Source organism: Rhinatrema bivittatum, chromosome 4, assembly GCF_901001135.1.
Source record: "Rhinatrema bivittatum chromosome 4, aRhiBiv1.1, whole genome shotgun sequence".
NCBI lineage: Eukaryota > Metazoa > Chordata > Amphibia > Gymnophiona > Rhinatrematidae > Rhinatrema > Rhinatrema bivittatum.
Window position 1 is genome coordinate 202,627,444 of NC_042618.1, and position 23,599 is coordinate 202,651,042.

The window sequence follows — 23,599 nt, forward strand, 5'->3', positions numbered from 1 at the left end:
GTCCACAGAAAATGGAAGCCACATACTATGATCATATCATGGAGCAGCAACGACTAGAACCAGAGTTCTTTCGAGTTGGTTTTTATGGCAAAAAATTTCCGTTCTTCTTGCGGGTAAGTATCATTGGTTTAAAGCCCTATCACTATTAAAATTAATGTGCTGAGATCTTGCTTTACAGTTTTTTTACACTGTCATTTGTAGCGCTTTTCAACTTGTAGTGGCAAAGCACTACTGATTCATTCTGTCTGTCCTTCCTGAGGGATGATAATTGATTGTAAATTGCATGAATCGGCTTCATGCTTGGGATGAAAGTTACACATAGTCTAGTAAGTAACTTATTGAAAATAACTTGAACTTGATGAGACTAAGGTCATTTTTAAGAGGACCATATTGAAGAGTGCCCCAAAACTATGCATATACATGGTTCATTCTCCCTTCTACAGAAAACACTAGAGATTGCTAGCATTGTAGTCAAACCAATAGGTTGAATAGCAATAAAACATACAATCCCCCATGAGAATTTCATCAATGAAAATTCCACGTCATAAACCATACTTTACTTAATGTCGTATTGTTACCCAATAATAATGGCACCCTATATTTAAAGTATGATCTATATTTCCCTTGATATATGTGCCCTACTGTAAACCGTTATGATGGTAAATAACTTAATGACGGTATATAAAAACTTTTAAATAAATAAATAAATCTGATAGTGACTTCAGTTGCTGCCTGTCTATTTCAGAACAAGGAATTTGTCTGTCGAGGCCATGACTATGAGCGACTGGAGGCTTTTCAACAGAGAATGCTGAATGAGTTCCCTCAAGCTATTGCAATGCAGCATCCCAACCACCCAGATGACACTATCCTACAGTGCGACTCCCAGTGTATCCTTCTCAGAAAAAGAGCACAGTGTCAGGGAATGTTCTTTTGAGGTTGTAAATGTAGCTGTCCTCCCGTTCTCAGTGCATTAGCCTTAAATTGGGGTGTTACAGGTCTGGGTTCAGTCCACTCCCAGGTTCAGTTCCTTCTGGGTTCAGGCGTGGAGAAAGAATAATCTTCTGGGCCCTGTGGCGTTTCAATCCACTCTTTACTCTCAATACTCACACTGGAGGTAGAGGACCTCCAATAGGTGCCAAACAGTCCAGAGAAAGAAGTAAGGAAGCCAATAATAGTAGCAAGAGATTCACAGCAATGTCCAGCCATACAATTCAGCCAATGTTTAGGGTAGGAAAGTCTGGAAAAATACTCATTGGAGTTCAAGGCTGGTGATCAAATAAAGTAGACTTTACTGTAATTTAAAAGAATAATCCAGGCTACAATGCAAAAAAATAAAAAAAACAGCATCAGAAATATAATAGCAATGAATATTATGGTCAGTTAATTAATTTTAGGTGTTGACTTCTTTCTAATTTCCCTTGCTTTATGATCCATGGAGAAGAAATTCTCCCCTTGTAAAGTAGGGTAACTGGAATGAGGTTTCAGCATAAAAGTAATCAACAGGTTGAAAAATATCCCTGTAACCCTTAATGGGGGTTTTAATCCCAAGGCCACACAAACAGATTTTTCTTCAGGAATGCTCTGACTAGCAATTTGCATCCCATGCTGAACTTTTAATCCTGGAGGGATTCTTTTTATGGGGGGAAGCTCTTACTTATGGACCAGACTATGGTGTGTTATTTTCATTGTGTATACTGTAAGTGCATCCCATGGGATGAGATGTTGGAACAAATCAGGTAGGACCAAGCTCTGGGTGTTAAAGTTTACTTATTTGATAATAAATAAATGAAAGTCGATTTGTCCATAATGTTGAAGTTACATCTGACTGTGATACATGAGTAATTTTCCTCTGTAGTTAGGTGTCCTTTATTCTGAACTCTGGGTAGAGCTCCCATAATAGCATAAGAAATTGCCATACTGGGTCTGACCAAAGGTCCATCAAGCCCAGCATCCTATTTCCAACAGTGGCCAATCCAGGCTACAAGTACCCAAACACTAAGTAGATCCCATGCTACTAATGCCAGAAATAGCAGTGGCAATTCTCTAAGACAACTTGATTAATAGCAGGTAATGGACTTCTCCTCCATGAACTTATCCAAACTAAGCTCACCTTGCAACTATCCTGTAATGGGGTCCAGAAGTCAGTCCGTAGAACAAGTAGATCAACACAGGAACAAGGAGAATACCGGAACTAGGATCAGGAACAGGAACAAGACTGGAACACAAAGGAATTACCAGGGAAGCAACAAAATACACGACCAGCATGGAGACCTGTTGCAAAGGCAACTAACTGAGGCTGGGCCCGGCCTTATATGCCGGGACCCAGTGACATCATCACCTGGGGCCATGGGTTAGTTTCCCGCTGTGGCCTCTTGGAAAGGAGATACGCGCGCCTAAGGAGAGGCATGGCGCGGGATGGTAGTGTCTCCCCGCAGACTGCGTGGGGAGGCCTGCCGCGGAGCATGGACGTCCGTAGCGGAGATAGGAGCACCGGGTTTGGCCCGAGGTCGTAAGTGGCAGCCCATGGCCACGAGAGAAGTGGAGCCAGACGGTGGAGCAGGCAAAAGAGGGTAAAAGGGCCTGCCGCGGCCGGCACACGCAACAATATCGAAGAAAAAACTCCCCATCTAAACTCAATACCATATCCCTCATTTGTTTTGTGTCTACCTACAGACATCTGGAAAAATCTGAATTTTGTGGCCCATGAACAGGGCATCTTTATTAGCAAAATGTAGCCTCATAATTAAATTTTTTTCACTTATTGAAGAAGTTGAAACTAATAAAGTTCCTCTTTCACGAATCACATCTTTGATTGTTCCAGTAAATTGTCCAAATTGAAAGAGGAAGATAAAACCTGAGAAAAATTTGCATTAGACCAATATCTCTTTTCCTTTTAATAGGAACATAATGTATCTTAGTGAAGGTGGGCAAATGAGTTTCTGAAATACATAGAATCTCTTTCAAATACTTAAGAAGAAGTTCATTCAGATCAATCAAAGTGGAACTAGGAAAGGTCAAAAAAACATAAATTAAGTGATCTCCACCTGTTTTCAGAGATTTCAAGATGCTTGAAAACAAAAGGAATATCTTTAACCACAGTAGGTTTGAAATCTTGTACACCAGGATCAAGAGATTCAAGCAATTTCATCCTTTTGTCTTGGTGTGAGGATTCTGATTGAAAACATCGATTTTACTACTCACAGTTTTTTTCAAGAAGAACCAAAGCATGCCAAACATCTTCCAGTCATATGATTGCTGGCCTCTGCAAAATAGATCCTGTAGACTATTCAACTGTCAAGTTAGTCATCACACTTTGAGAGGGGAGAACACCTCCACCTACATCAGTCACAAACCCACTAGAAGACAGAGAAGACCTACCAGGGTGTGGAGCAGGAGGTGGTATGCAGAGCTTGGGGCTTAAGGATGTTTCCTCCTCAGACTGGACTACCATTACTCCAACTTATGCTGCCAGCAGTGAGAAATCCACCCAAGGCAGAATGCTTATCAATCTCCAATAGCATTTGGGGAATCATACATAGACCAGAAGGAGAGAGAGCACAAAATGCTTGAACTGGGCTTTCCAGTCAAGATCTGCAGGGCTGCGATGTCGCATTCTCTTCACACTTTTGCAGTACACTACTGTTTGGACAGAGATGACCGACACAATTGCAGCTTTGGCCACCAGAATCTCTTTCAGCTGTAGAACTCAACTCTTCCTATCTACAGTCCATGGTTCGGGTTCAGGCTGTCTCCCTCTGTTACTAATAGTACCGGTATTGTGGCCATTGGCACCTGGTTGGTTGCGTGTTGGTGGTCTTGTTGTTCAGGGAAAGCCTGTAGCTAGGAATTCAACCATGTGTGAGGACTACCATCCTGCTTGTCCTAGGAGAAAGCAGAGTTGCTTACCTGTAACAGGTGTTCTCCTAGGACAACAGGATGTTAGTCCTCACGAAACCCGCCCGCCACCCCGTGGAGTTGGATTTCTCCTATGTTTGTTATTTAATTTTTCGTAAATCTGTATTACGAGACTGAGAGGGACCCTGTATGGATGCGTGGATAGTGGCATGCTGGACATGCTCAGTGAGTCAGTCAAAGTTTCCCATGCCGGGCTCCATCTGATGATGTCACCCATGTGTGAGGATTAACATCGTAATTATCGATGGACTTTTACTGAAACAAGGTCTAATTGATGAGCATAAACTGATCTCATATTTCAATTAACACGGTGCCAATTCAAACAATTAATGAGGTAAGGGGACATTTCTCCCTTAATGCCTGGAATTCCCCGTTCTGCATGCTTGGAAACGTTTGATTTATAGATACCCAGAGATTATCCTGGATTAGTAGGGGGAGGGAAACTGCACACAGATTTTATCCTCTCTGTCTTTTATATACATACATTCACTCACATACACATGCTCATTAATTCACTCTCTCAAAAACACATACACTCTACCCCTTCTGAAACACACAAGCGGTAGCAGCCTCCACCTTCAGCCCACATAGCTGACTAAACTCCTCCTCTTTCCTCCTGGGGTGTGGATGATGTTCCTGCTTCTTTTTTCTGCCCATGCTTGCCAATGATGCTCCTGTTCTTTCTGGCTGCAGCAGTTGTGTCTCTTTCTTCCCACCTGCACAAGCCGATGCAACACAACTTACTATTCCAGGCACATACGGGTCGGGAGAACAAAGAGGTGCAATTATCACAGTTTTGCTACTGCAGTGCCGCCCCCAAAACTGTAGTAATCTAGATGGCTACCTAGCCTGCATGGTTTTTCCACTGGCTCCATACTCTCTCCCACTCACAGCACACCCCATTCATTCTTGCTTCCTTTCTACTACCCATACTTGTCCCCCCTTTCCCTCTCAAATACCCTCTTCCACTTCACATTCCTCTCTCATCCCCTTCTCATTCCCTTCCTTTCCCTCGTTAATCCCCACTTCCCATCTCTTTCTTTCTCACTTACCTCTTTCATTGCCCCTTTCAATTACACTCCTACCAGGTCTTGATTTTCTTCTTGCCAGTAGGTTGTGGGACTCCTGCTGACATGATCATCTGTCACAGCCATAGCGGGACTTTTCTTCCTGTCCATGAATGTGGGAACCCTGTGGGCATATTGTCATCCAGCACTACTTCAGGGCTCTTTTTCCTGCCCGTGAGGTGTGGAAACCCTTCTAGTACATCATCTTTCAGCACCGCTTTCTTCCTGCCCATGGGGGACAGGCACATCGTCTTCCAGCACTAACTTCTTCCTGCAGAGTGTGGGAACCCCACAGGCACGTCATCTTTTCTTACCAATATGGTTCTCTTCTTCCTGCTCATGTGCATGTCATTAAACCCACATCTTAATGCAAGGTGAGGCAGCTGCCGCATGGGTGTTCTGGGGGATGCACATGTTGCCACCCCAACATTTTCCCGCTTGAGGCAACCTCATCCTGCCTAATAATAGCATCACCCCTGGTTGTGGTCCTTGCTATGTCTTTCTGTGACTGTCCTTGCACTTCATGTCTGGAGTTTTCCCCATTTCAGGAAAGGGAGTGCAGCACTGTGGTCCTATCTATGTGTTTCCATGACTACCTCTGCAGATTTACAGATTTATGCAGTGTCTCCAATTCCGGAAAATGTGGATGTGCTGCAAATGGATCAGGTCCCTGATCGCATCAAGAGCTTTTACCGTGTTAACAATGTCAAGAAATTCCGCTATGACAGACCTTTCCACAAGGGCCCCAAGGACAAGGAGAACGAGTTTAAGGTAAGTGAGAAAATAATGATGCTTATTTGGTTTAGTGTGGTACCTCTCATCCAAACTCTACAATATTTGGTAATTCAGAAACATACATATAGCCATCTCCTGGAAGGATGGCTTGTAAGTTTTTGGCAAAAAAAAACCCGTGTCAGGCTGGTGAAATAGAGACCCTTATAACCCCCCAAAAAATCTTTCTCAACAATCTCCTGTAAAAATTATCCTGGATTCTAATATGTAAGAGAAGAAAGAAAAAGACCTCAGAAATATCACATGACATATTTGCCCAAGCTTAACGTCATGGTTTGTTCAATCATTCGTCTACAGTACATTTTTGGCACCTGCACTGTCTTCACACTTCCAAAGATGAAAGGGTAGAAGGAGCTATGTTATTAATTACCTAATTACTCAACACTTGGATAAACAGGGGAAGGTAAAGTGATTTACCTAGGATCTCACAGAGAACCATTGGATGATTATAGGGAATTTCCCGAGGTCACACTGAGAGTCCATGCCAGTAGGGAGTCCTGAGCTCACAGGTTTGTGCACCGACCATTAGACTATATTTGCTGTCACATAAAGTTGTGCAAAATATATAATTTCCAGTTTGTGATTAAATTTGCAAAATTAAGAGCATTACATTGATTTGCCATAGATGCGAACAGATAAAAATCTATGTGATGTGCAGAAAATAGTGGAATTTAGCTGGTCCGCAGCAGTCTGGAAAAAGGGGTGGCCTTCTGGATACACTAATGGGCTGGGAAGCAGAAGACCTGTGTTCAAATCCTGTTTCTGTCACTATACTCATTGGGACCTTGGGCTAATCAGTTTATCTCCCATTGCCTTAGATAGCCACTTACAGGCTGATGTAATATTTGTGTCTAGAAAACGGGCACTCAGTGTTGAGCGCCTGCTTTCCTAATGCATGCCCAGCCACCTCTCCTGGGCGCACAATGCAATATTTAAATGAGGGGTCATGCTAAAAAGGAGGCGCCAGGGAAAATTGTGCATCCCTAGCACCTCCTCAGCATCAGGCACACAGAAGAGGTGGCTGTCAGTGCAAGTTAGGAAAATGGATGCCCAATATGAGCATCCGTTTTCTCCCGCTACTGGCACAGAATACACACATAAGATACACGGGTTGGACCGGTTATCTTTCGCATGTATATTGGGTCCCCCAGAATTTTTTTTCCCCCAAAACCTTTTTTTTTTTTAAATGAATCTGCTTTCTGTGGTTCCTCCTACTTAGTATCATAATGATTCTAATAGGAGGAATCATCCCGGGCTGGTGTAAAATTTCCCACATTGCAATGAGCACACTGGCCACACGGGAAATGTTTTGAATTGTGGATATCAGCTAATAACCTCATCTACATGGAATTTACCTGTGATGAGCGCTATTAGCTATGTGATGGTTTGGACGCACATTTTGGACACGCTAATCCCCGTATTGCATCGGGGGTTGGATGCCGGTCCAAAACACATGTCCAATTGCATGTTAAACCATGTGCTAACCAAAGCACACGATATTGCATTGGCCTTTTAGATTATAAGCTTTTTGCCATGGACTCTAAATTGGACCACCATGTTTCATCCTTATTAATGATCATGACTCTCATCCCCTTCTTCTTTTCCTCCCCAAGGCTATGAACTATGCTTTCATAACATCCCCAATCACAGTAAGCCCAGGGTACAGAAGATCTGATAACAAGGCATGCCACGACTTGACCTCTAAAGGTTCCCAAAGGATGTGAGATAGCCACTTAAATATCTCAGCCCATAAGCTGGTAATTTTCCCACATTGCCACCAAACATGATAATAAACTCCTATCTGTCCGCACTGTTGCCAACATGCATCAGATATGATGGGTTTGAATCAGTGAAGAAGCGAAGGGGTATAGTGCCAGCGATATAGCAGTTTGTAACAGTTTTCCTGAAGATTAGCAGAGATAGAACACTTGTGTGCAGTCAAAAAATTTGGGACCATTCAGCGTCATCCAAAGGGTGGCCAAAATCAGCCATCCATGCCTTCTGTTGGCAGAACTGGCCATGTGCCCTCCCCGCCAATAAAGTATAAGTTTTTGAAATAAGACCCCTCATCTTGTGTACATTGAGACAGTAATGTTCAAACAAGGTGACAGTGACGTGCAGAGTACCCTGTCTTATGGCCCTTTTAAGGACGTGATATATTTTAGCGTACATTAAAAAGTCCACATCTATAAGATGGTAGTGAGAGCAAAGTGCCTCCCGTGTCATTATAGAACCCTGAACAAGAACGTGTTCTATATATCTAATACCAGCTGCAAGCCATGGTCTTGATGCCTCGGCAACGGTGGCGCGGGGAAAAATAGCATTATCAAAAAGATGAGTGAGGGGAGTATAGAGCTCCTTCCCAACTAACAGGGACTTCTACCGTTGCCAAAGACAAAGAGTGGAACCCAGGACGTAGGACATGTAGGAGACTGCGGCCCAAGAGGACTTAGGCTGCCACGGGAGTGCGGAGAGTGGGAAACCTCCCAGAATTGCCTGTTCCAGAAAGACCCATAGCGGAATGTTATGTGTGGTATGAAATACAATTAGAGCACGGAGCTGGGCCGCACAGTAATCCCATTGCAGATTCGGTACTCCCAAATCACCTCTATCTTTAGCGAGATACAGAGTGGCACGTGGTAACTGGGGCGGTCTTTTGCGCCAGATGAACCCAAAAATCTTCTGCTGCCACCTGCAAAGGATAGAGGGTGAAATCAAAACTGGGATGGTGGTAAAAAAGTATAAAAATTGGGGGAGAACATTCATTTTAATAATGGCTATTCGTCCAAGCCAGGAGTGTGTGTCTGGACCACTTGTGGAGATCAGCTTCAATAGATTGTAAGAGGGGCATGTAGTTCAAGGTGAATAACTGGCTAACTGTAGCTCCTATACGAACTCCCAAGTATATCAATGCTGTTTTGGCCCATTTAAAAGGTAGGCTGTGTTGTAAGATCGCTACGTCCTGAGGGGGAAGATTAACATTCAAAATTTCTGACTTATCAAAGTTGACTTTAAGCCCCAAGATAGCCCCAAAAGCCTTTAATTCTGACAACCCACCTTGCAGGGAAGTAATTGGGTCAGTTAGGGTAAGCATAATATCATTCGCAAACAGCGAGATTTTAAAGTGGTATTGTCCAATGTGAACCCCGGCCACAGAGGGTGTCTTCCATATACGGGTAGTAAATGGTTTTAGGAACAGGGCAAATAACAAGGGAGATAAGGGGCAGCCCTGACGCGTGCCTCGACCAATAGAGAATGGTGGGCCATAGCTGCCACTAATTTTGACTCTAGCCAAAGGGTGATCATAGAGTTTCCGTAGCCAGGTAATAAAAAAAAGTGCCAAATCCCATATGTTCCAATGTGCGAAAAAGGAAGGGCCAGTGAACAAGATCAAACGATTTTTCAGCATCCAGAGATAAGAAAACAGTTGGGATATTATGTCGAACCAGACCTATGATGTCCACAATCCGACTGACGTTATCCGCAGCCAAATGACCTGGGACAAAACCCACCTGATCAGGGTGAACTAGATGGACAAGAACCCCATTCAGTCTCTCTGCAAGTACTCTGGCCAAAATCTGTAAATCCATGTTAATCAGCGAAATGGGCCTAAAGGAGCTGCAGGATATTGGGTCCCTACCTGGCTTTGCTATGACTGAAATCCCAGCTGTATTTGCATTAGCGGTGATGGTATCAGTGTCTCTAAGCGCATTAAACATATCAGTGAGAGGCTGCGCCAGTGCTGGTGTAAACGGCTGATAATAGTCCCCTGTAAAGCCATCCAACCCTGGCGTCTTACCCTTCAAGTTCTTAATGGCAAGTGTGACTTCATCCACTGCAATAAGAGCGTCTAAAAAATGCTGTTGGTCCTTCGTAAGTGTTGGTAAGGACACGGAGTCTAAATAGTTGTCAATGCCAGCATCATGTATAGATGCCTCTGGGGTATATAACTGGGCATAAAAATCAGAAAAGCATTTGCGAATGCCCTCTGAAGTAGTTTACATTGTGCCCTGGAAATTATAGGCCTTGGCGACTATGGTTTGTGCCCTCATCAACTTCAAACTCTGCGCCAATAGGTGACCCGCCTTATTACCCCCCTCAAAGTATTTTTGTTTAGTCATGTTCAACTGGTGACTTACATAAGCGTCATCTATTGAGCGTAATGTATGTTTAGCCCCTAAGAGGCGTGTATAAAGTGCAGGCAACTCTGTAGCAGCGTGCTGGCGCGACAGCTGAGCAATTTCTAACACCAGCGCCGATCTTTTGCTCTCTCATTCCTTATTGCAAAATGTCGCTCAAGAGAGTAAAAGCCCTCGTACCACCGCCTTAGAACATTCCCAAAGCGTGACGTCAGACATGCCGTCTGTTTTATTGACACTAAAGTATTCCCGTATGCGGGAGTCTAACTGCTTGGTAAAGTCTGCGTCTTTCAGCAAACTACCATTAAGACGCCAAGTGCGCAGACCTCCGTCTGTGTCCACTAAGGCCAGGGTAGCACAAACAGGTGAGTGGTCAGACCATGTTATGCTATCAATACCCACCGCCCTCACCAGGTTCTGAATATGAGCACCAATAAAGAGATAATCAATACAGGAATAGGAATTATGTGGTCTAGAAAAGAATGTATAGGACCTCGAGGTCGGGTGTCTGTCCCGCCAAATGTCAACCAGATGCCAGCGAGTCAAGAAGGAGTGTCACGCTTTGTGCAACCCAGAGAAAGCAGTGTTAGTCTTGAAGAAATTATCAACTTTAGGGTCCCTGGACATATTAAAATCTCCCCCTAATATGATATCTCCCTCTTCCTGACTAAACAATAACTGGTCAACCTCATTCAGAAAAGACGCTTGGTTCACATTAGGAAAATAGACATTAACCAGGGTCAGGACACGATCGCCCACCCTCAATTTAAGTAATAAATACCTGCCCCGTGGATCCAGAACCTTATGTATCAGATCGTGGACTAGGGTATGAGAGATAAGAATCCTCACCCCTGCGTATTGGGAATTGTTTGTGCTGGCTGTCCAGTAGGAACTGGGATAAGAGGGAAAAACTAGCAATTTTTCAAAACCCTTCCGGATATGCTTTTCCTGTATGAAGGCTAGGGCAGCTTGGTGCAGCTGTAATTCTTTTTTGAGAAGCACTCTTTTCCGGGGAGTATTTAGCCCCTTCACATTCAGGGATATCAGTTTAGAAGCCATGGTGAATCAGAAAGTAATACTCTAGGTGGATTAGGTGCACGTGTGGCCAATCCCAAAGCTCACCAGGTTCTAGATCCATACCAGTACAGGAATATATATGGTTGCCCAACACAATCAGTAAATCAGTATATGTCACTCATGGTTCACACAGCAATAGAAAAATACCCTGTTGTCATCCCCAAGTAGTGGGATGCATTCCACCATTCCTAGTGGAAAACAAACCTTCAGGAGGCTTCAGCTACACCCGTCACACTGGGAACTCCCCGTGCCGAGGCCGTCCCCACCTCCCCCCCATAGGTAATGAGAATATAACAACAACATGAAAATACCAAAATGCAAGTAATTACGTAATCCCGAATGACTCAATAAAGTGGAAGAAAAGTCCATAAGAACATAAGAAATTGCCATGCTGGGTCAGACCAAGGGTCCATCAAGCCCAGCATCCTGTTTCCAGCAGAGGCCAAAACCAGGCCACAAGAACCTGGCAATTACCCAAACACTAAGAAGATCCCATGCTACTGATGCAATTAATAGCAGTGGCTATTCCCTAAGTAAAATTGATTAATAGCCATTAATGGACTTCTCCTCCAAGAACTTATCCAAACCTTTTTTGAACCCAGCTACACTAACTGCACTAACCACATCCTCTGGCAACAAATTCCACCCAAGCATCTGTGAAAAATGGAAGTGCCCCAAGAGAAAAGGGGGCGGTGAGAGTCAAGTTCAAATGCCAACTCTGTGCAAAGAATACTAGTTAGAGAAACCAAGAAGGATACCAACAGTTTCAACCCTGGTCGGACATGGAGGCTCCAGCATCTCCCGATTGTCAGCGGAGGCATCATCCTCCCTTTCCAGCCCTGTGCCAGCGAGGCATGGTGTCCGGTTTAGGATGGGCAATGGCCGGCATGAGTACCTGGAATGTGACTGGTAGCTGAGCCTGCTGGAATGCCTCCACTACTTCCGGTAGTGTCATGACACGGTATGTCACACCTTGAACTTGGAATTGCAGGCCGAATGGGGAAAGTCCATCTGTAACGTATTCCTCCTGATCGCAGGGCTGCTGTGGCTTCACGCAGGTCATATCAGCGTTTAAGAGTCACTGGTGCCAGGTCTTGTTAAGGAGTGAAATTTCCACAAAATGTCACGCTGCTTTCTGGCTGCTTCATAGACCTGTGTTTTCTGCAGAAAACTGTGAAAACAAATTATTATGTCCCGTGATCTCTGCTATTTGCGCTGTCCCAAGGCCCGATGAGCTAGTTCCAGCCAAATTGCAGGGGCCTCCACAGAGTTGTTATCCTGGTCCGTGAGCTCAGTTTGCAATATGGAAACACAGATTTGCTGTGCGATGCTATGGGCATCTGCATACTCCGGACTGTCTGGCACACCTGTGATCCGGAGATTGCATCTCCTATTTCAGTTTTCCAAGTCCTCCAATTTTTCAGAGAGGTCAGATAAATCTTTGGTGAACTGCTACTGTTGATCCGCCATTTAGTTCATGGTCGCCCCATGACCATCCACCCGCACGTCTACTTCATCCACGCGGTGTCCTAAGGCAGCCAAGTCCTCCTTAATGTCAGCAATGGACGACAAAAGGTCTTTGTGCTGCTTCATATCGGCGCAAAGCTCCATAAACCACCCTCTCATCTCCTCCCTCGTTACCGTGTCTCCCACGGCAGGCTGGGTCTGCTGGGAAAGGGCTCCGACCACATCACCTGGTGCTTCGGCAGCATCAGAATCAAGGCAGGTCTGGTCCGTGCCCGCAGGCCCCTCATCAGCGCTCAATTTCCCATAGGAAAATTGCTTAAGGTATGTCGATTTCTTTTTTGCCACCATGAGAGCAGGTGCGATGTGGACAGCCGCCACCGCGCGATCCGAAGCAAAAAAGTCAAGGTAATCAGAATTTTAAAAGGCATTTTTGGCGGGTGGGGGAGGGAGCTCTGCACTCACACGTCCTTTCCCATCAGCCGCGGAATAGCGCCCCCCCATCCACGACATTTTTAAGTAACTTCTCTCTATGCGGGAGCACCCCATTTCCATTTCCACAGTTAACAGAAAAGCTGATGCCACAACAGGCCCTGGGGTTCGAGAGGAGGCAGCTCCCCCACCAGTAGTTGGTTGTGGAGTGTGCCCTAAAAAAGGCACGGTGCTCCTGCACCCATGCCTCCACTCCTCCGGAACGTGAGCATCGGAAACTGGACACGATTTTATTTATATTCCACTTTTCGCCTTCAAAGCAGATTACATTCAGGTACTGTAGGTATTTCCCTAAGTTTGTACCTGAGGCAATGGAGGGTAAAGTGACTTGCCCAATGTCACAAGGAGCAACAGTGGGACTTTAGCCCTGGTCTCCTGGTTCATAGTCCATTGCTCTAACCACTAGGCTACTCCTCCACTCAGCCATTGCCTCGCTGGGTCTGGAAGCAGGGAAACACGAGGTGCACTCCACCTACGAATTTTTTGAAACTGCAGCCCGTTTAGCTGCCATAGGCATTGGAGCAAGACGAATGGCTTCGCTCAGGTCCTAGGACTCTGGCCAGAGGTCCAGGATAGGCTCGCCGATCTCCCCTGTACAGGTGAGAATCTGTTCGGGCATATGTTCCGGGATGCAATGGTGCAGCTGAAGGACCATCATGATACCTTCCAGCAGCTAACTGCTAGTCCCTCAGAAGGGCCATCCTCAGCCAGGAAATCCTCCAGGCAAGGTTCTCGTAAGCCCTTCTACTGGCAGAGGAAGTATTACCTTCCGGCCGCTCATACTCACACGCCCCGGACCAGTTCTAGGGCTCGCCTCCGCCAACAGCGGGCCCCCAGACCCCAACCGACACCCCAGCAAATCCTGGCACAGGCTTTTGACTGGCAGTGAGGGAGCACAAGTCAGCTGGTAGTTCCCCTGGCACCTGATCCTCCAGTTGGCAGCAGGCTCCTCAGCTTCGCCCAGCACTGGGAAGGGATCAAGTCGGACCGCTGGGTCTTTTCCATTGTACGCTAAGGGTACCATCTGTACTTCAGCTGGCTCCCAGAGACCTCTCCCCCATGTCCATCGTGGGATTCATCCGCCCATTTGGTCGTTCTTCAACAAGACCTCTCCGCCCTCCTTACAGTGGGCATAGTGGAACCAGTCCCACACAAGCAGCAGGGCCAAAGATTCTACTCAAGGTATTTCCTCATCCCAAAAAGGAATGGGGTCTTGAGCCCTATCCTCGACCACAGGGCACTGAACAAGTTTCTCGTAAGAGAAAAATTCAAGATGGTCTCCCTGGGCACACTGATCCCCTTCCTCCGAAGAGGAAACTGGCTGTACTCCCTCAACCTGAAAGAGGCATATGCATACATTGTGATTGTCCCCAACCACAGGAAATACCTACGCTTCATGGTGGGGAATGCACATTTTCAATACAGAGTGCTGCCCTTTGGGCTTACATCAGCACCCCCCCCCCCCCCCCCGTGTCATCACCAAATGCTTGACGGTGGTGGCTTCCTACCTCAGGCTTCGCTCGTCCATGTGTTCCCATACCTGGATGTCTTGCTGGTCAGGAGTGACTCCAGCTCCGGAGCCTTGCAAGCTCTGGCCCTGACGGTTCAGACCCTGCTGATTGTGGGGTTTGTTATCAACTTCCCCAAGTCGCACCTCTGTCCGTCCCTCCAACTGGACTTCATAGGCACCAGGCTGGACATGGCACAAGCGAAAGCTTTCTTGCCCAAGGATCAGGCGGTTGCCCTCTCCTCGCTGGCCACTCTCATCCGCAACAGAGGTGAAAGAGGTTATTTTAGCTAAAAAAAAAAAAAAATCCTTCAAAAATTGGAATATATCCAAAGCAAGAAACCTGTGAGGGAGTCAGTTGAACCGTTAGATGAGCGAGGGGTTAAAGGGACTCTTAGGGAAGATAAGGCCATTGCAGAAAGACTAAATGTATTCTTTGCTTCTATGTTTACTAATGAGGATATTGGGGAAATACCGGTTCCGGAGATGGTTTTCAAAGGTGATGAGTCAAATGAACTGAATCAAATCACGGTGAACTGGAAGATATAATAGGCAAAACTGACAAACTAAAGAGTAACAAATCACCTGAACTGGATAGTATGCATCCCAGGGTTCTGAAGGAACTGAAAAATGAAATTTCAGATCTATTAATTAAAATTTGTAACTTATCATTAAAATCATCCATTGTACCTGAAGACTGGAGGGTAGCCAATGTAACCCCAATATTTAAAAAGGGCTCCAGGGGCAATCCAGGAAACTATAGACCAGTGAGTCTGACTTCTGTACCAAAAAAATAGTGGAACCTGTTCTAAAAGATCAAAATCTCAGAGCATATAGAAAGACATGGTTTAATGGAACACAGTCAACATGGATTTACCCAAGGCACGTCACACAAATCTGCTTCATTTTTTTGAAGGGGTTAATAAACATATGGATAAAGGTGAACCGGTAGATGTAGTGTATTTGGATTTTCAGAAGGCATTTGACAAAGTCCCCATGAGAGGCTTCTAAGAAAACTAAAAAGTCATGGGTTAGGAAGCGGTGTCCTTTCGTGGATTACAAATTGGTTAAAAGACAAGAAACAGAGAATAGGATTAAATGGTCAATTTTCTCAGTGGAAAAGGGTAAACAATGGAGTACCTCAGGGATCTGTACTTGGACCGGTGCTTTTCAATATATTTATAAATGATCTGGAAAGAATACGATGAGTGAGGTAATAAAATCTGCAGATGATACAAAATTATTTAGATTTGTTAAATCACAAGTGGATTGTGATAAATTGCAAGAGGACCTTGCGAGCCTGGAAAATTGGGCATCCAAATGGCAGATGAAGTTTAATGTGGACAAGTGCAAGGTGATGCATATAGGGAAAAATAATCCATGCTGTAGTTACACAATGTTAGATTCCATATTAGGAGCTACCACCCAGGAAAAAGATGTAGGCATCATAGTGGATAATACATTGAAATCATCGGCTTAGTGTGCTGCGGCAGTCAAAAAAGCAAACAGAATGTTAGGAATTATTAGGAAAGGAATGGTGAATAAAACGGAAAATGTCATAATGCCTTTGTATTGCTCCATGGTGAGATCGTACCTTAAGTACTCTATATAGTTCTGGTCGCCGCATCTCAAAAAAGATATAGTTGCGATGGAGAAAGTACAGAGAAGAGCGACCAAAATGATAAAGGGAATGGAACAGCTCCCCTATGAGAAAAGACTAAAGAGGATAGGACTGTTCAGCTTGGAGAAGAGACGGCTGATGTGGGATATGATAGAAGTCTTTAAAATCATGAGAAGTAAATGTGAATCAGTTGTTTACTCTTTTGGATAATAGGACTAGGGGGGCACTCCATGAAGTTAGCAAGTAGCACAATTAAGACTAATCAGAGAAAATTCTTTTTCACTCAATGCACAATTAAGCTCTGGAATTTGTTGCTATAGTATGTGGTTAATGCATTTAGTGTAGCTAGATTTAAAAAAGGTTTGGATAAGTTCTTGGCGAAGTCCTTTAACTGCTATTAATCAAGTTGATTTAGGGAATAGCCACTTCTATTACTGGCATCAGTATCATGGGATCTACTTAGAGGTAGATCTTTAAAAAGTATGCCGGATTTTTTAAGATATGCTCGTAGCCACGCATATCTTATAAAATCCGGGGTTGGCGCACGCAAGGCTGCGCAAAACCGTTCCCTCCAATGCCGCTCAGAAATAGGAGCGGCCTCGGAGGGAACTTTCCTTCCACGTCCCCCCACCTTCCCCTCCCTTCCCCTACCTAACCCACCCCCCGGCCCTACCTAAATCCCCCCCCCTACCTTTGTTGGGCAAGTTACGCCTGCTTGAAGCAGACGTAACTTGCGGGCGCCGCCTCACATCCCCCGGCACAGGCCGCAGTGCCGGGGAACTCGGGAACGCCCTTCCGGCCCGCCCCTGAACCGTCGCCACGCCCTGGACCCGCCCCAGACCGCCCCCTGACCCCAGACCCACCCCCTCCCGCCCCTTTTACAAAGCCCCCGGGACTTACGCGTGTCCTGGGGCTTTGCGCGTGCCGGCGGCCTATGCAAAATAGACGCGCCAGCGCGCTGCAAGCGTAAATCCGGTAGGATTTACACGCGCAGGGCTTTTAAAATCTAGCCCTTAATGTTTGGGTACTTGCCTGGATTGGTCATGGATAGAAACAGGATACTGGGCTTGATGGACCATTGGTCTGACCCAGATTGGCAATTTCTTATGTTCTTATGCAGCAATGCTGTCCACCATCCCCACTTCCTCCCTTGCCTACACACATCTAACCCTCATCCCTCCTTCCAGACTGATGCACCTCTTGCTCTTTACCCCTCTCCTGAGCCTTCATGCACACTTTTAAATTTTAAAAATTCTACTACTTCTCATTGACATTGAGATTCTAAATGTAAAAATCTAGAGAATCTCAATCATCTAAGACTACAAACCATCCAATATGAAATTTGAATTTTCAGAACCAAAATCATTTCTAGTAAAAATTCAAATTGTCACTGATGACTTTAATAGCCACAGTGACTATTGGGGATACAACATTGCCATTTAAAGTGGAGAAATGGTGAAACCTGAACGTAAACAAACCAACTGAGCCTAATTTTAGACCCCAAGCAACTTCAACAGCAGATGCTGGAAATGAAGCTTTAATTCCGATCTCATCATTGTCTGAAACAAGCCTGGAGCACTAAGTGGAATCCACTATTTTGTTATTGTCTCAACTAGAATTTTGCAGCATACCTCAGTAAAGCAGTGGTAGACATAAAACCTAACCCAGAAAACTATGAACAGTGTGCCAGAAAATATAACCCATGAGGCTGTATGCCAGAATTCAAACTCAACCTGCCACTATATAGAATGACAGTACTTCCAAATATATAAAATCAGTCTTTTTGCAGATAATACCATTGCAACAGGGAGAGTTGCTACTGGTTGGCAAAAGAGCAATGTAAAAAGGGGCAGCAATTGATCAAAAGCACAGATATGACCTACAATAGTAAGAATTTAGTCCACAGTAAAGAAACTGAGTAATGATCCATGGAAGGCCAAACAACAATGTAGTAACTAGTCAGCATACCAAAAATTGCTGAAAAATAGAAAGCAAACAGCACAAAAAAAAAGCTGCAACAAGAACACCAAGAAAAGAATAACTTCAGTGACCAGATCATTACAACAGAATAAGCTATCAAGAGCACAAAGACTGGCAAGGCCACATGCCTTGATGACATTCACACTGAACAAATTAAAAAATCAGGACCAGCAACCATGTACTGGTTTCTGAAACTATCCAGTTCCTGTGCAATAATAGATCATATAACCTCCAAAGAGCTTTTTACCATTGTCATATAACGCTACAGCTATACCCCTAATACCCACACAGGGTAACCCTGTGGCCACTTGGAGGGTCCTGCCAAGCACTGCCCAGGCCCATCTATACCTGTGCACATGCTTCTACACTTGCAACCTCCCACCCGCCATCTGGGTTTCTGCTTGCATCTGGGCAAGTTCCCCACCCGCAAGCTATCCCCTGGTGGTTTCTAGGGACACTGAGATCCCCTCACAATCAAGGGTCACACAGTTCCTAGAAATGCACCCACAGACCAAATATATACAATACCAGGATCATTAGTCCAAGGCAAGCAGAGCTAACAAAGTAATAAGTTTATTAAGAAAAAGTAGGAACAGTGAACAGATAAAAGGTTTAAACTGCAAACAGAAACAGGTAAAACAATAAGGATTATACAGCAGAAATTAATTGAACACTTTTTACCGTTTATCTAGTGCCTGGGGAGGTCAGGAAAAGTATATCCACAGGAGCTGAACAGGGCCTCAGAACAGAGATCTGTTTCCTCTGTACTCCCAGCCGAGACTGGAGAATTCCAGAAACCTCAAAGCGAGTCCTCAGTCTCCAGGGCCAATCAGGGCACGCAGAACATTTAGGGGTAGATTTTCAAAGGGTTATGCGCGTAAGATTCGCACTTAACCCCCGAAAAGCTGCCCCCCTGCGCGCGTCGAGCCTATCTTGCATAGGCTCGGCAGCGCGCACAAGCCCCAGGACACGCGTATGTCCCGGGTCTTGCAAAAAGGGGCGGGGAAGGGGTGGTCCGGGGCGGGGGCGTGGCTGCTGTGCCCGGGATCGTGGGCCGGGCATTGGCCGGCGCATGTAACTTCTTCAATAAAGGTATGGGGGGGGGGGTTAGATAGGGCTGGGGGGTGGCTAAGGGAGGGGAAGGTGCGGGGGGGAGGAAGGAAAGTTCCCTCCGCGGCCGCTCCGATTTCGGAGCGGCCGCGGAGGGAATGGAGGCAGGCTGCGCGGCTCGGCACACACAAGTTGCACTATTGTGCACCCCGTTTCACGCACCAACCCTGGATTTTATAACATGCGCGCGCTACGGTAGCGCGCGCATGTTATAAAATCGGATGTAGATTTGTTCACGCCGGGTTGCACAAACAAATATACTTCCGCGCGCGCCTTTTCAAATTTGGCCCTTAGCTTTCTAGACAATGTCACTGCAGGATGTTTCAGTGTTACATGTACTCAGGGCTGATGAAATGTGTATGCTGATCAAGCCACCTTTAGTCAAAGCAGCATCCAAAGCCTCTGCTTGAACTACACAGCAGAGGTTAAACACCACCTGCAGGCCAGCAGACAAGAAATGAGCTCTCTGGGGAAAAGTGTCACAGGGCAGAAAAAGTAAACTACAAAGCATGCAAAACCTCTGTTCCTGTTCATATCCCAGATCAGTCCAGACTCTGACCCTCATTTACAAAAGACCGATTTCACTTGTTTTGATATTTTCTGGAGTGTTCAGTATGTATATAGTCAGAGCCTAAAAAGGGTTTCCGGGTTTGCTTGTTCCTTGGGATTCATGTAAGAGTTCCAGTTCAGGGAGCTCCAACCCTTGGTCTTGACATTCACCCTGGGAAAGCAGGGGATAGTTCAGTAGTGTTCATTCTTGTTTGGCTTTGGTACAGGTCAATACTGAGGGACTACAGGTGGCACGCTTGGATATGTAGCAGTGCCTCAAAGTTTTTGTTCTCTGTCTCCATCTGCTGGTAGGGATGTAAAACCCACTTGTCTGGACTGATCTGTGGTTCTTCAGGAATGAAAATTAGCAGGTAAGAACCAATTTTCCTTTTCACCACAACCAGTTTCTTTGCTCTGCCACTTCTACAAATTTTATGAGTACCTCATCCTGAATTGGCTCTCACCCATTTTGGAAAAACAACTCATCTCTGAACAAGTTGGCTTTAGACTAGGCAAATCATGTTCAGGCCAAATGCTGAATCTCACCCACTCTTTTGAAGATGGCTTGAAAAAATGCCAAATCATTGGAGTTGCTATCATCGACCTCTCAGCAGTATATGACATTGTTAACCGATTGTAATGGGTCCCCAAGAAAAAGTGATTTTTATCACAAGACCCCTGGAGAGGATTCTGGGTGGGTACTAATCTAAATTTGTGGGATGAAGGAGTGTGGATATACTTTAGGAGAGCTGAAGTTGTCTGTTAGGGTTAAATCACTGTGTTAGAAGATGTGGTATTCTGAAAACCCACTACATAGCATCATGTCTCATTTAAAAGGGATGTGTAGAGAAGTACTGTTGAAGGAATTGTCCACCAGTATAAAGTGCAGGGCTTGAAGTTTGGTGGGAGGAGTTAGAGGGAGCCTGCCTGGGGAGTGGGTTTGCCCACAGTAGCCTCTCTTCTGAAAGGACCCTGCAGGGGTTTTTCCTCCTCAAGGGGAAAGGCCCAAGACAGAGAAGTCTTTCTCATCAAAGGGAAGGAACCAGGGGATGTGACCTGAATGGAGGAAATTCCAGAGGTCTCTCAGTTGGTGGGGAAACAAGGGAGTGAGAAGAATCCTCAGAAGGGTGAGAACCAGGGACCCCCTTGCTAACACTTGGAAGGAAGTTGAACATAATTGCAAATGGTTACAGAGTTCCTGTTGGTACTGAAGAGAATTATTATGTATAAAGTGAGGAGTACAGATATTTTTTGAGTGGTATACTTTGCAATATGACTGTGAGAACCATGGTCTATTAAGAGGAGGGAGAAATGGAGTTTGTCGTGAGAGGAAACTGAGCTATGGTGTGTATTGTTAATTCTTGGAGTGGAAAATGATAAAGTACATGTAAACAGTTCTCCTAACCAAGGGAAAGGTGTCTATAATTGTTAAGGAGTTAGTAAGTTAACGTATACTGTATTCCTGAAACTGTTGCTGCCTAGCTGTGAAAGCCTATGTACCCTGATCTAATCAGTGACTTTCAACTCTGTTGCATCCTCTGATTGCTGGCTATTGAAGAAAATAAAAGTTTTGTTTGTTGGACAATATCTACGATGTGAGTCCCTATTCATTTTCTATTACGGTTGTTGGGGACAGGGAAGAGCTAGAAGTCAGAGGGGCCCACAGAAAGGATGCTCTTTTGAGTGAGATCCCTATCTAGCTCAGGACGTTACACCCACTTTGCCTTTGGCCATTATACCATCTACTTGACCCAGTTCTTCTTGAGCCCTTCCAAGAGACTGGTCCTTGGCTCACTCAGGTGCCAGACCCTCTCATATTTTATATACCTTTCTGGGGAGGATTACATATTGAATAGAGCTTTGGAAGATGAAGGCCTATCAGTTGTCATTAAGATCCAGATACTTATTGAAAACCACTGCTTTTATTTAGAACTTGGAGGAAAACAGAGCCACTAGTGCATACTACTGAACAGTCTGCCACAAGGAAGTATATTAGCACTGCTTCTTTTTAATATCTACCTGAAGACCAATCAATTTATCTAAACACATGCAAATCCATTTCTGCCAATTACCTAGTAATAGTACTGCAAGCAGGAAACTTTGCCCAGATTGAGAAAACTTTGATAGTTTCACTAGTCGGGCTGACTGACTGCTATATCATTAATCAACTTCAGCTAAATATAAATAAGACACGTCATCCTCTTTCAGTGCACAATCACAATGCAAATAAAGATCTAAACATCAACTGGAATGGCATACTTACTTTTTATTAGTACAAAAAATCAGTGTACCTTGGAGTGGCCCTGGACGGCACACTTTCCTTCGAGATCCACATAAAAAAAATAAGAAGTATAGTCTGCGCCCTAAACATCATCATCCATAAGCTTGCAAATGAAAAATGGGAATATACCCAGTTATGATGAGAACAGCTATGTTTGCCCTATATCAGGGTGGTCAGCTCTAGTCTTCAAAGAGCCACAAGCGGGTTTGGTTTTCAGGATATCCACACTGAATGTGCATGAGATGCATTTACATGCACTGCCTCCATTGTGTTCAAATATGTCACATATATATTCATTGTGGATATCTTGAAAACCAAACCCGTGTGTGGCTCTTAAGGCCTGGAGTTAGCTGTCCTTGTTTTATGTTATGTCATTGCTGAGTATGCTTGCCCAGAAATGGTCTGCATGTGCAACAAAAATCTTGACAGCTGCTTCAATTATCAATGGCTGCCTTTAATCAACTAATATCAACAGCTTGTATAGCCTTTGTAGAACAGCACAACAAGACAGCCAACTAGTCATGGCCAGGCAAATAGAAAGGAAGTAGAAAACAGAGAACACTAGTTACCATCTGTACAGTTACACCATGGCAAAAAATGCCTGAAGTTGCACAGAAACCTCCTCATGACAAGAGAAATAATTAACACTACACCTGTACCTACCCACAAGAAAGTGGGTAGATCTTGCTGCTTGGATTTGCAAGGGTACCAGAGCAACTGATCAGCTTCCAATATGGGTGAAGGACGAATGTACCACCTGGAAGGCTCTAAATTGCCTCCACATCTTTTGGTCTGCTCATTCCTTCAGGATGACCCTTGCACAGTGCAGGATCTTGCTGAGGTCAGCTCATGACTGCTGAAATATGCTCATTACTGGAAAAAAAAAATATGGTTTTGGTAATGGATATAAGACCTCTCATTTCTATAATGCTACCAGACACATGCAGTACTGTAAAAGCCTGTTGGCTGTCCCAGTGTTTGTTTTAAACATTTTGGGGCTCTCAATTCCCCCAGCCCATACGCCTACACTATGTTGGCCCCATGGAACTAAACTGACATCAAACCATAGTGGGAGAAAGGAGATCTCAAAGAGTCAGTATTACACTGGTGTTAATACTACAGAGTGGCAGGAAGGTGGTTGATATTGCATTGTTAAAGGGTCTGTCCCTCCAGTGTTGAAGTTACAGGGCAGCAGGATGGGTAATATTGCATTGATGCTCTAGTATAGTACTAGGGTAGATAACTCTCTTCAGGTGCCTATAGTTTTTAACATATTTGGTAGAATGTTTTGTATATATACAGAGCTGAACCTGCTCAGTTTTTCTCTGCACAATAAATGAAATTAATTGTATTCTGTGCCAAGGTAGATCAGGTTCCCATTATGAATGGCAGCAATTCTGTATGCCACCACACTACTGGAAAGAATGATGTAGGCCTCATGTTTCTAAAACTTTCTCTACCGTTATATGACAAAAATATCTTGTAAGTGGACTGTGGTACGTGTGATTTGTTTAATGCAATTTTGCATGTTATTTCTGTTGCCTCTAGTTCTTTTTGGCGTGTTCATGATATGTCTAAAAATGAGATGCATGGGAATGGATTACT

The 23,599-nt window shown here is 44.7% G+C and overlaps 1 protein-coding gene across 4 annotated transcripts in view; it reads left to right on the forward strand.

Moving 5' to 3' along the window:
• The window catches only part of DOCK3 (dedicator of cytokinesis 3), a 1,203,328-nt gene that overhangs the window by 1,052,260 nt on the left and 127,469 nt on the right, over window positions 1-23,599 (forward strand). For all 4 annotated transcript variants that reach the window (XM_029599541.1, XM_029599543.1, XM_029599542.1 and 1 more), the window contains 3 exons: window positions 9-113; window positions 746-887; window positions 5,587-5,753. In XM_029599541.1, coding sequence (XP_029455401.1) covers window positions 9-113; window positions 746-887; window positions 5,587-5,753 — 414 coding nt within the window. The remainder of the gene's footprint in view (window positions 1-8; window positions 114-745; window positions 888-5,586; window positions 5,754-23,599) is intronic.